We start from the raw sequence: 13,197 nt of genomic DNA, 5'->3' as shown, positions 1-13,197 counted from the left end.
AAAAAAAAACCCAATTCGCCGGTGAATTTTTCCGTCGCCCAATTCCGTCGGCAGACGCCGAGCCGCGGCTCGGCTGACTCACAGCCCACGAGCAGCGTGTCCTGCTGCAGAAAGCGCATGCTGTCGTCGTGGCAGATGTAGAGGCCGCTGTCGCTGGGCGTGACGCGCCGAAGCAGCAGGCCGCCGCCGCGGCTCGTCGTCGTATTCTCCTCCAGGACTCTACCGTTGAGCGTCCAGCGGACGGAGGCCCCGCCGGCCCCACCGGCCCCACCGGCCCCGCCGGCCCCACCGGTCCCGCCGGCCCCGCCGGCCCCACCGGGGACGCAGCTCAGCTCCACGTCGGTGTCGGCGAGCGCCAACTTCGTGTGGGGGCTCACCAGGTCTGGCCGGCGAGGGACAAACGACGGCGTTGAACCCGGCGCTACGGAACGCTCTCGCGAATGAGCGACACACGCAGATTTTGATTCTTGCGTTTGGTATGTGGTGTGTGTGCGCGTGCACGTCATACTTCTTTCGCGCCATTCGTAGCCAATCGTGCTAATCGGAAGTTTTCTAGGTTTCACCCTGAGTTTACCCTACAACCGGCATTCTTGACAGTCATTTTCTTCAATCTCAATGGAAACTTAGTTGAGGCCCAATGAGCTTCAATAGACGTGCGCGCGGGGGTGGGGTGGGGGGTCTTGAGAAGGTAAATGCGCTCATTTATTTCACACGACGACGCCTCGAGTGGGATGCTGCTGCCCCGTGGCAACGGTGGTGCGCAGGGTTGCCAACCCTCCCGGATTTTCCGGGAGTCTCTACGGGAATTGGCATCGATTTCCCTGTGCCGATCGAAAAAGCGATCATCCGGAAAATTCCATTAATATATTTGTAAAATAAAAAACGTCAATTAATTTGGTTAAAAAAAAAAATCTCCCGGCATAGCTTCAACCAGAGGAGGCAAAAGCAACCGGTGGCGCGTGTGTCCAGAGAGGTGTGGGGTAACAGCGGACACAATATTCACAACAATCACAATTACAACGACGATTTGTGACCTTATTGGGGGGAGGCGGGGGAGTGGTTCCTACGTTCAACATGCGTACAGCCTGGCACGTCGTCACACGCCGTCTTTGCGACCAGTGGAAATTAATGAAGCGTGAGCCAACGGGGCCGTAAGATTCCCCACCGCCCCCGCCTCTTCCCCTCCCCCCCAAAAAAATGGGGAAGCGTGAAGCAGATGTGCAGCCCCCGCGCCACGCAGAATGAGGACGTTCAGCGGTGAGAACGGCACATAGCAGCGTCTCTCTCGGTTAACCCCTCCCCTGCGGCGGGACGAGTGGCCAACGCTCTAGCGCGCGTTGGCCACCCAACATCCCTGGCGGGCAGTAAGTCGTAACGACAACAACGAACAACAACAACGGTCATTTATAATAACGGCTCGCCCCGGATTGCAAGCCGGGCTGGTCTGAGACGGGATCGTGCTCGGATGGGCGATCGCCACTCGCGTTGATTTGTTATAGGCTGCGTAAATATTTACGCGATCGAACCCACAGAAACCTCTATTTTGGGTTATATTGGTCGCCAAAGCCTACTACGTGTTAAACTTGTTATAGGCTCTTTGGCTCTTTCGGCAAAGTCACGTGGAAAGAAAATAAAATCAATAATAGAAGACGACATTTCGATTGCAACACAAGCAATCGTCATCAGGTACAACTAAATTTGAGAGGGAGACAAAACACAGACACGGAGACACACAGACAGACACACAAGCAGATAGAGAGACAACACAGAGACACAGAGAGAGACACACACAGAGACATACAGACAGACACACAATCAGAGAGAGACAACACAGAGACACAGAGAGAGGCACACAACATAGTGTGTCTCCGTGTCTGTGTTTTGTCTCTCTCTCTCAAATTTACTTCTACCTGATGACGACTGCTTGTGTTGCAATCGAAACGTCGTATTCTACTATTTAATTTATTTTCTTTCTACGTGACTTTACCGAAAGAACCAAAGAGTAATTCCTGCAGTCACGAAAGTTCAAATCAAGTCTGTCATAGGCTACGGGACTACGTGGCGGTCAGCAAAGACGCACTGCAGATAAAGCGGTGTTGTACTGTATGTCTATGCCCCCCAGGCCTTTGCGTCCTGCCTTCACGAACCCGCAACGCCCAGCCTGATGACGGATATGGCCCAATAACCCAAATGACCTGCACGTTGACAGCCCTTTGCTGATGCGCTGTTGGATGGCCGGCCTCCCAGCACCGCACGGTTCGCGGACGTAGTTCGACCATACTTCACCGCGCTGGTCAGTTTGGGTTGGCGAAGGTGGGCGGCGTAGCTTGCGACCCCGCGTGAGTACGGTGCGGCGTGGGATTTCACTCCGTACTCTTTGGTTCGTTCGGTAAAGTCACGTAGGTATAAAATAAAATAGATCACGACGTTTCGGGCGCAACACAAGTGAACTTCATCAGGTGGGACCCACAGCAAGAAAACTCTGAAGCCGACTTCAGCATGTTCTTGCTGCGGTTGTTTTATTTTATTTCGTTTCTTATTTTATTTCATTTCTAACTACGTGACTTTACCGAAAGAACCAACGAGTCTTCAGTCTCAACCGCTGCTTAGTTAATAAGATCTGGTGGGAGCGGGCGCACGCACTCACGGCTGATGTGGTCATCGGCCACATTTAGAGATGGGCCCCTCCCTCCCTCCCCCACCGCCCTCCGTAGCCACGATGAAGTTTTTCTCCCCGACCTAAACGTCGTTCTCACGCCTCTTTCCACACAAGGCGAGGGGTCGCCCAGAGTGCGCGACTCGGGCGGCTGGGCTCGGTGTTCTGCCACCACCACCGTGGGTGGAGAGTGGCACGCGCTTAGGCAATCGTCCCCTCCCTCTCTCTCTTTCTCCACCCCTTTCCGCGAGTGTTCTGCGTGCCGCAAGTCGGGGATGACTGGGACGCAGGTGGTGTTTACAGAGGACGCAGGGACAAGGAGCGTCCCCCCCCCCACCGCCCCCCGCGAAGAAGCGCGCATCATCGTGAAAGCAGAAGCAGGCGGAGCCTTCTTTCGCAAACTAAATATGAAAAACAAACCGCAGCGTCTCCATCTCTGACCGCCCAGAGAACGAAAAATATGTGTTCGTGGTAAAGGCCGTCGCAACTCGTCGGATTTCTCCACTCGAAATAAAGATGCAGATGCTGGCGATGAGCATCTGCAGCTGAATCTCTGTTTGCACTGTTCACTCCGTATATATTCAGTTTATGGTAGAACACACATTTTTGCCCGTGACAGAGTTAGGGTAAATGTTCCGAATCTCGTGAGATCCTGGTAACATGCCCCCCTCTGCCCCCCTCTGCCCCCCCCCTCAGTTATGGGATCGGTGGCCACTGCCACGGCTTGCCAGGTGCTGTAGGTGTGGGGGCTGCGTGGAGGCAGGGAGACGGCAGTGACGAGAGCTGTCCCCTCAGAATCAGAATCCTGGAGGAATCCGACAAGCTACGAAGCGCTTTCTTTTCACAGATGTCCAGTTGGGGGCAACAAGTTGGGGGCAACAAGTTGGGGGCAACAAGTTGGGGGCAACAAGTTGGGGGCAACAAGTTGGGGGCAACAAGTTGGGGGCAACAAGTTGGGGGCAACAAGTTGGGGGCAACAAGTTGGGGGCAACAAGTTGGGGGCAACAAGTTGGGGGCAACAAGTTGGGGGCAACAAGTTGGGGGGCAACTGGACATGTGAAAAAAGTTGCAACAACAAACAAGACGGAAAAAAATCACGGTTTTTTTTCTGCCTCTGGGATACTCCCATTTCCTCCCCCGTGACAAACACCTCAGTCACGTGCCATTGGCCTCGTGGCCCAACGGCCGGCATGCATTGGGAGGTTTGGGATGAAAACCCAACAATGACAGCCCACATCTACATTTACTCAGTCAGCCCTTTTGGAGGCCGTAAATGTCACATTTACTATGCCTCTGTCGTTTAGCTGCCGCTGTTGTTGTGTGGTAAGAAAGACTCGATGTTTCAACCTTTCCTTACATTTGTGTGCTGTTTTTATACCGTTGGATGTTGCGTGCTACGTAAAGTTCAACCGCTTGAAGCCAATATGTATACGCGACATTTCTGCCACTGAAATATCGCCGCTTGTTTCACAAACTTCACCCAGAGTTCATATATCACACGGGTTGCGGGAAACATTACTCAATCCATCTGACACATGGCAACACAGCTTACACACATACACACACAAACATAGAGCTGTCGACTCCATCGCGCTGCTTGTAAGCCGAAATATGTCTGTGTAAATCTAAGGCCCTTCACAGTTGTTCGTTAATGTACACACGTGTACATGTACACGTGTGTACATGTACACGTGTGTACATGAACTTAACCACCACCGTCTCTAGTAAACTCTAACTTATTGTATCACATTTTGTGATGTTGCCAAATCCAAGGGTTTGCAAGGCGGCCAGAAGATTACTTTAGAGTGACAAATTCTTCAATAAATATGTGCAGAGCTTTAAGTTTTATTTCCTCAAATTGCGTGAGTTTTCTCCAATCCAATTTCCCATGCCGCCAAGCACTCAATGATCGAATGGGCAAACGTCAGATTCTAGAAACTCGAGGGAGGCTTTCCTCGATAATAGATTTCAAAATAATTCGTGGTAGCTACGTTGCTCCTGTGAGTGTGTCTCTTAAATGCGTAAATGATGCGGTGTGTAAACAAGACCTGGGGAAACAAAAGTGGCGGGGAGCGATGCTCGGCACATCAACCCTATCGTGCGCAGTGGCGGCCTTCATAGACTCTCACCACTTGCCCCAACAGCCTCAAAGGGCTATGCACCGCAGGGGATCTTTGTAGCGTACGTGACAAGATTGACGTTGCGACAAGCACAACGAAAATAAAACGTGGAGTGGCGTGGGATTTACATTTGGACAAGAATAGCGAGTGACGTGGGTACTCTACCCGTGTTTATCATCGGGCGTGATTTCCCCGCTCTATAAATTGTGCTAGATTTGATAAATTCCAAAACTGAACTTCCGAAAAAATTTCAAGCGGAGTTTCATTTTTATAGACGAGGTCCAAAACCCCCCTCCCAAAAAAACTCAATGAGTTCCTGGTGTCCATTGCCACAGTGCTTAGTTTTTATTCAAACAAAATCACCGCATCGTGATAACTCATTTAATGATAACAATCATTAAATCGTTAAATTATAACAAAACACGTGACCCTGCGTAATGATCGATTTTCCGGTAAAAGAGATAATTTTTATATTATCACGCTTATCAAGGAAAGCCTCACAGAGTCTCCAGACACTTGTTCAGCAGGTTCCTGGCAAGGTTTTGCAGTCAGTCATTTTCAGGATATATTTCAGCACTGGAATGTTTGGCCAATACACGTTACATTGAACGGTGAGTTTAGATGCGGGGGGAGGCAGGGGGACCCAGAGAACCCAGAAGGGAAACCCATGCAGAACAGGGGCAGAGCGTGCACACTCCAATGTAACACGCTGTAGGCTTTCGCGACCAATATCAACCATAATACAGGTCTTTTTGGGTTAGAGCGTGTAAATATACATGTGTCGTTAAACCCGCCACCACCCGACACAGACAATTAGTAAGGTTTATTCTTGGTTCTTTCGGTAAAAGTCACGTAAATAGGAAAAAAATATTTTAATTTGTATTTTATTTTTATCATTTTTATTTTATATAAAAAAAAAAATTCTTTTTTATTTACGTGACTTTACCAAAAGAACCAAGAATATGAATTCCTGCAGTCACGAAATTTAGTCAGGTTTGTGACGTAAACAGAACATTCCAATACGTGACAAACCTTACTAATTGGCTGTGTCGGGTGGTGGCGAGTTTAACGACACATATTTACGCGATCTAACCACAAAAAAACCCTGTATCATACACGCTCCACACAAAAAGACCCCCGAGTTCGGAAACTAACCCAGGAGCTTCGTGCTGTGAGGAACACATGTTACCATCGCGCCGCCCTTTCCCTTGCCAGGATAAATAAAGCGCTTACGCGTATTTGATTTTGAGGGTAGGGCATTGGTACAGTGATTTGCGTGCTGCACTTTGAACCCAGTGACCTCAGTTTGATCTCAACCACAGATAACATCAGAGGCAAACATGTCAGAGCAGGTGATGTCCTCCCCTTCCCATCACTAACACACACTGACGAAGTATCATTTAAACAAACAACCTCAACGACTCTTATGGCCACCACGGGCGTCAACGCAAACGTGGCACGTGGAGGCCTTCATCCAATGGTGGATTAAGAACGGCGGACTTTCCCTGAAATCCTTTTGTTGATTTTTAGTTGCGCAAAGTGGCTCGATTCGCTCGGTCACCCGTGGCAGGCCCCCTGTATGTACAACGCACCGTACGTTGAACTTTTTTTGCACCGTGCGTAGCCACCCGTGCCAATCGGAGGTGTACACGCGGTTACACGAATTGACCCCCGGCATTAAGGGCAGAAGCGACATTGTTTTTTGGGGTTTATATGTAGTTTTTATATATATATGAAGAAACGTTGTTAGCAGATTAAGAGAGCTGCCGTTTACAAAGAAGTTACGTAATTTATTTGAAACTCACACGGAAAGTCACAATATATTACACTGCCGCTGAGGGGAAATAAAATGTTGACATTTTGTTAGACTGGCCGCTACGCCCTGATAACATATAATAACATGCATGTTATGTAATCTTTAAGAGGAAATGTTTCCCCAGAGTAACCCTAATGACCTTAACTGTTGTTTATTTCTTTCTTAGATTTTAAATGTTTATTTTCTGAAGTTACGAAACTCCACGTATCACGATGAGCACGGCTGGGTTACGCACCGTGCCAAAGAAGACGTACGTACGTACGTACGCGATCGACAGATTCACATAATCGTCAACCATGCTCAATCCGCTGCTGGATCAAAGCCTCCCCAAGCCGCCGCCACATCTCGCGATCCTGCAATGTCACGATCCACGTGGGACCTGCGCACGAGCCGAATGCAATGTTCCCTCTCCTCAATGGAGGTCCTCTCCAATGGAGTTCCGTTCCATGGCCGGCCCGTCACTCCGTATTATCGGTCACCGTCCCTTGCAGCGATGTGTACTGCCCAAGCCCACTCGCACTTTTATTGGCAGGTTCAATTTTGCCCCTGGCATGTGTGTCCTCGACATGTAATGTAAAAGTGATATGAAAGTTGAACACGTAGCAGGCCTTCGCGACCAATATTGATGATAAAGGTTTTTGGGGTTAAATCGGTAAAGTCACGTATAAATGTTGTGTCGTCACCCTCCACCACCCGACACAGCCAACCAGTAAGGGATTTGTCACGGAAACAAAACGCGCCAATTAGTTTACTACTTCAGCCCACCGGAATGTTGGAGAGCAATTACGAGTGAAACGAAAGTTAAAACGAACGCTAAATAAATGAGAGAAAAACACAAATAGGCCAAAGCCAGTGCAGCCCCCGTCACCCGTGCGTCCTCAGTTTTGCCGGAGCGCCGCATTAATAATCAACGAGACGAGGCTTATCGTAGCGGTGCTCTTTTGAACAGACTCGCAGTTTTTTTTTTTGCGACAGAACAAACATTGACAGATGATGATCCGGCTCACCGGCATTGGGGCAGAATCTGCTGTTGGCTTGGGAATGGCAGACGGCCGACACGATGCACAGCAACACCGCCAACAGCTGCTCCATCTGAAAACAGACAGATGCACGCACGCGTGTGTGTGTTTTTGCGTAAATATGAACGATAAAGTTGCAGCCCGGCAATTGCTCGCTCATGCCACTGCTGCCGGAAAAGGGCTTTCACACTTGAGCGAAATTCCAAAAAAAGCCCCACTCCAAGAGGTTGTCAAGGGCCCCTCGTCCACGCTGGTCAAATGTCTTGCAAGAAGCGAAGGTAGAAATCAAGACGGCGGGTTGATTTGCATTTCCGATTGTTTCAACTGCCACGTCTGGAGATCGACACTCACGGATACGTACTGAGCACGTAGTCGTCCTGTATGTCGAACTGTTTCGCACGTTACGCAGCAAACCGTGCCAATCCAACTCAAGAAGGTGGCGGCACATTTAAGTGTGAACGGAGAAGGAACTTGGGCAACATCCCCGATAAAAATAGATCGCACGAAGTACTATCCCTGTCCTGTGTTTTTTTTTGAGAATTGAAATCCGAGCCTGAGCAGATTAATAAAATTAATTCGCAAAATCAGACGGCGTGCACTCGCTGGAACAGCTCGTTTGTCACTCCGCGCACCTCCGAGTAGCACGGTTGGCTACGTACGGTGCGAAAGAAGTTCAACGTACGTACACACATCGTGAGCACGGCTCGATTGCCGCAGTTGCCCGCGCGCACCGGGCCCCAGTAATGTCACGCTTCCATGCTGCCAAAAGTTTTTTTTCCTTTCTGTTCCACCACCGTCAAGTTACCGAACCACGCGGACTTATTTTGACTTCGCGACGGAATGTTCCATCACGTCCAAGGGCAAAGTGTCCATTGTTCCGTGCATCGAGAGATGACGTGGGGTCGAAATGCAATTTTGCCCCTGAATTCACACCTCATTCCATAGTGGCAACTCGAACGCCTCGTTTCGCGGACCTAAACATCGCAACCACCCTCCCCGGCTTCGACACCACGCCTCGAAGACGCCGGTGCAATCGACCATCAACCCACGACAGACAGAACACCGGACAGGTCGATGCGACGCATCTCCTTCATCAATGGAGGATTTAAAGTCGAGCCCTCCGGGTGGGGGTGCGATTGTGGCCGTGCACCCCCCCCTACCCCCTCCCCAAAAATAAAAAAAAACGATGGCTCCCTGCGGTGAACCACCTTAGTCTCCTTCGAAAGCCCCGCGAATGGAAATCTCTCCGCGACTATCGGAGACCTCGACGTTGGCCATCTCTGTAGGCTCCTCGGACACGCAGCTTGCAATCGGAGCCGTCTGTACAGAAGCGCTCACTACCTTCCGTGTCGCTCTCGCGGGCTCCATGGGCAGCGAGCGCGTGGCGTGAGAGAGCGACAGAGCGAGAGGGCCCTTATCTGCTGCTGCCTGAGCCACACCGCTCCAGCACAGATTGCCCAACACAGGAGGGGAAGCGAGGTCTTAGCCAACGCGGCCCTCCCCCCCCCGTCCGCCCCTCGCCTTCGTTGGCAACGTCCCCTTTCTGTCTTTCTGTCGAAGCCTTTTGTTTGTCATCGTCAACGGCGGCGATAATCGCAGCTCGTGGCTTTTGAGCGGATCTGTTTGTTGTTGTTGTTGCTTAATTACTATTGGTATATCTGTTCAATTGGGGGGGGGGGGGGGGTTGCCCCCCAATCTCTTGAAACGCGAGCGTGAGCCTTCACATGCAACGCTATCCGGATGTCGCCCTCCCCCCCGCTATTTCTTGCAGCGGGGTGGCCACGTGCAGTGTCTGGAAGAGGGCCGCTCTACGGAGCTGAGAGACTGAGAATCACCCCCCCCCTCTCCCCCTACTCTCTACTGCAGGCACGGCCTTGTAACTCCGCTTCGAGCTCAGTCAAAGTGATCTCCTGCCCAAGACAGCATCGAGACGATGCTCATCTCCCGTTTACAGCCCTGAGCCAGTGGTGAAAATGTTCCACGTCGCTATGTCAACGACCGTGTACTCTCCCGCAAACTGGTACTCGCTTTATCGACCCCCAGAGTGGGACTGTGGGGGTGGTGGGCCCCGATTCTAACTCGCAAACTTCCGATTGCCAGCCGCTCAGCCACCTGGCCCGGGTTTTCTTGTGGTCATGTTCAACACACACAGACAGTTGTAATACGTCTGCAGTTGTTACAGCCGAATAAACCCTTGCTACATTCAATCCTTTGGCAGCAACATGGTTCGGTAGCTAAATGCTAATGTGGAGGTCTGCAGCTCGCCACGGCGAGAGGGCTTCAGGCAGAGGTTGCAAACCGGTTTTGATTCCTTACCCGTATCCGTACCCGGCCGCACCAGGGTCGCAAATGGGTACCCGTACCCGGCCGGCCGGGTATGGGTACCCGTTCCCTACCCGTACCCTACCCGAAATGAGTGACAAACGATTACTCACCAGTGACTCACGGCCTACCCGTACCCGGCCGCACCAGGGTCGCAAATGGGTACCCGTACCCGTACCTGGCCGGGTACGGGTAGCCGGGTATCGGGTAGGGTACGGGTATCGGTACCCGGTTGCGACCTCTGGCTTCAGGAGAGAGAGAGTTCATCTCGTCTCGGAGCGCAGACTATACTGGGTTTCTAATGGACCTTTTTTGGCAGTATCAAAAATAAGAATAAGTTTGACCCTTTCTGGGAGAAACGGTAAAACCTATTATTTATTTTTCCTCTCAATATATGTATTTCATTATTTTTTCTAAATATATATTCTTTCATATATTCTTATGTATTTTTACAATGGGTTTACTTTGTGGTCCATAGTGACCTTTATTGCTCAGGTAAATCTACCGTGTTTACTGCTGACATTTCTCTCCATATATATACACACGCGGCAAACTGGTAACATGAGTTATCGGGTTTATTTTTCACGTGGCTACCGGCAATGCAACCCGTCAAAGAAAGCTTCATGACGACCCTACCTCACCCACGGGGATGGAGGCGGGGGGGGGGAGATCTGGGGCAGAATGCATGACGCACAGAAATAAAGGACACATCACGTACACACACGCATCGTTCCTCGTTTTGTTCAGCGTTTTGGCATTTGTTGAACGTCCAGCGTCGATGGGAAGCTCCCGTGTGCTCTAGAGGCGCCCATGTTTTCTCTGCTGAGAGCCTCCAGACCGAACGGTCAAGTCCAACAACAATGCCAGAACACCGACAGAGCGATGGGGCCTCCGAAGAAGATGAAATGTCACAAAGGTCATTTAGACAACAACAACAACAGTCGGGACATTTTTGTTTAAACTGAAGCTGAAAATGGGAAACGGCGATCACAATTTTGAGCAGTTTGCGCACGACGCGATGAGTTTGATTCCTGGCCACGACTAAACTCAGTGCCGGGTGATATCTGAACAGTTCTAAATTCCATCCCTTCACCAACCCCCCAATGACCAGCATGGTGAAGTATGGTCAAACAACACCCCCCCCCCTCCGCCCCACCCTACCAACAATAGCATGGGCAGACTTTCATCCAGCAGTGGATCGAGATTAAATATCGCAATTTTATTTACTTCAGTGGAATTCGTGCGATGCACATATTCAATCAATACATTTTCCTGGCGGCGTGCTGCAGAGAGAGAGAGAGAGCGAACTGGCCCGTGCCATAGCAACGTGGAAATGTCCTCACCGGCTGAGGGCCTCTTGAGTGGAGATCAGCCCTGCTCCACGCTTTGCTATATACCGCACAAAACTCGCCGTGCCCTGTCGCAAAATCCGCGCACCTTCAATATGTTTGTATCACCGAGGCAGACGCCGCCAGAGCCAGGCCACGGGCATAGCCTTCTCCTCAGTGCCCACTGTCGCCTCGTTCCTTTGTCCACTTTTACAGAGGGGGGTGGTGGTGGTGGGTGCGAAAAGTGGCGTTCAACGCAGCGCGTTCGAACCCCGCTCGCTCGCGACGCGCCGTCGGCCCCCCCCATCACCCACCCACCACCGTAACCCGGCACGAACCCGGCCCGCCGTTCATTCCCCCGCCCTGTATCCCAAAAGCCCCCGTCACTCCTTACCTGCGGGGTGTGATGGGGGGGGGGAGAGACTCGAGAAGTTTTCTTTGGCGTCGCTCGGGGGTTTCCTGGCCTCTGCCGATGGCTGCAGCCCCACGGCACGGGGGGGTGGGCGACGGAGGCTTCCCTACACCGTTCGGCTTGGCGTCATCGGCTGCTGCGTATTCGGGTGTCTTCGAGATCCCCACGGGAGAACACCGCCGTCAGCGGCCCCAAGACGTCAACAAGCCGGCGGCGCGACGCGACGACGACAAAAAGCGCAAAAGTCCGAAGGGAGGAAAACGACGAATGTTGAATGATGGGAGCCAGTGGCGCCTGAGTGTGACCGTGACAGACCGGGCAGCGCGCGTGTTGTCTGTGCTCGCGCAGCGACTGTAAATTATTGCTACGGAGTGGAGGGGGGGGGAAGTTGTGTTTCGTCATTTGCGCATCGCTAGCTTGGGGTACTAATCTCCCCCGCTCATCGCGTGCGAGGGGAACAGCCGTTACTTTAACGCACCAGAGAATTCCAACTTCGCCCCCGAAGCTGAGCAATAACGGTCCATCGCAAATCGATGATCCGCTGACAAACCGCGAATCTGCCGACAGATGTTTTTCTCACTCCCCCTCTCAGTCACCGACTAAAAGCGACAATCTAACAAATAGTTTTTTTTCCTTCTGCCCTGAAATGCATCGCGCAGAGCGAAACTTTGGCTCACGCGCGAAACAAACTATCTTTCGATTCTGCCTCACGTGATTCTTATTCTCTACGAAAAAAAATAAACCTTCTGCCATGACGGCAAGAATTGGCGTGTTTGGTGTCAGCCGCGCCTTCCAAAAAAATGTTTTAATCGACCGCGGTGGCGCAGGCCACGTGGCTGGCACAGAACGGTGGCCCCGGTGAAATTTCCACCACCCCCCTCCCTCCCTCCCCCTCATTTAATTCTGGGCCCCTCGGCCCCTCCGGCCAGTGGGCCCTGGTGCGGTTGTTACCCCAACTTCACCACTCAAACGAGCGTGGGTTGGCGACGTCTCGCTTCTCCGTTGGCGGCCTTGAGTCAACGTTGGAATTTCCACACGGGACCGTGTGCCAAGGACAGAACGACGTGACTTGCAGATATGTCGCCAATGCTTTTATTTGCTTTGTCGAAGTGCGCACACTCCACAGAGTGGAAAACAGTTATACGTAATAAACAAGGGCACGAGAAACAGAAGGAGAAATTTAAAGATGTATATTTATTCAATCGTATCGTGATTATAATATGATATGAGCAGTTAAATGCGGCCAAAATAGTTGTTAAATGTCACCGTTAAACTTATCAGCGTAACTTCATGAGCATGGTAATCTGTTGGAATTGTTTTTGTTGTCTAAAAAAAGCACACACCAGCTGCTTCATAATGTTAGACTGAATTAGTAATGTGAGAATGATGCATTGTTATAAACGATGAATTGTTCCGTACAGGACATCAAGCCACGCACACACAAACTCTATGGCAGTTTCAAGTAGAATCTAAAGTCATGGCCGTTGTACATTTTGTTATGTCCCACTTATAAATATACATTCC

The 13,197-nt window shown here is 51.0% G+C and overlaps 1 protein-coding gene and 1 long non-coding RNA gene across 6 annotated transcripts in view; both read left to right on the top strand.

Annotated features, from left to right (window-relative positions):
• Positions 1–244, top strand: part of GCNT4 (glucosaminyl (N-acetyl) transferase 4) — a 47,196-nt gene extending 46,952 nt beyond the window's left edge. For 4 of the 5 annotated variants that reach the window (XM_078874421.1, XM_078874422.1, XM_078874424.1 and 1 more), the window contains one exon: positions 55–244. In XM_078874421.1, the coding sequence (XP_078730547.1) occupies positions 55–141 (87 nt within the window). In that variant the 3' untranslated portion in view covers positions 142–244. The remainder of the gene's footprint in view (positions 1–54) is intronic. The other variant, XM_078874425.1, reaches the window with a different exon arrangement.
• Positions 245–326: 82 nt separating this feature from the next.
• LOC144945853 (uncharacterized) lies at positions 327–3,581 on the top strand. Its single transcript, XR_013639721.1, has 3 exons — positions 327–476; positions 2,123–3,127; positions 3,353–3,581. It is a non-coding gene; the product is annotated as an uncharacterized LOC144945853 (long non-coding RNA).
• Positions 3,582–13,197: the final 9,616 nt, after the last annotated feature.

Source organism: Lampetra fluviatilis, chromosome 39, assembly GCF_964198595.1.
Source record: "Lampetra fluviatilis chromosome 39, kcLamFluv1.1, whole genome shotgun sequence".
In the NCBI taxonomy this organism is placed as follows: Eukaryota; Metazoa; Chordata; class Hyperoartia; order Petromyzontiformes; family Petromyzontidae; genus Lampetra; species Lampetra fluviatilis.
Note: the sequence above shows the minus strand (reverse complement) of the source record. Positions and strands in the feature narration are given on the sequence as shown.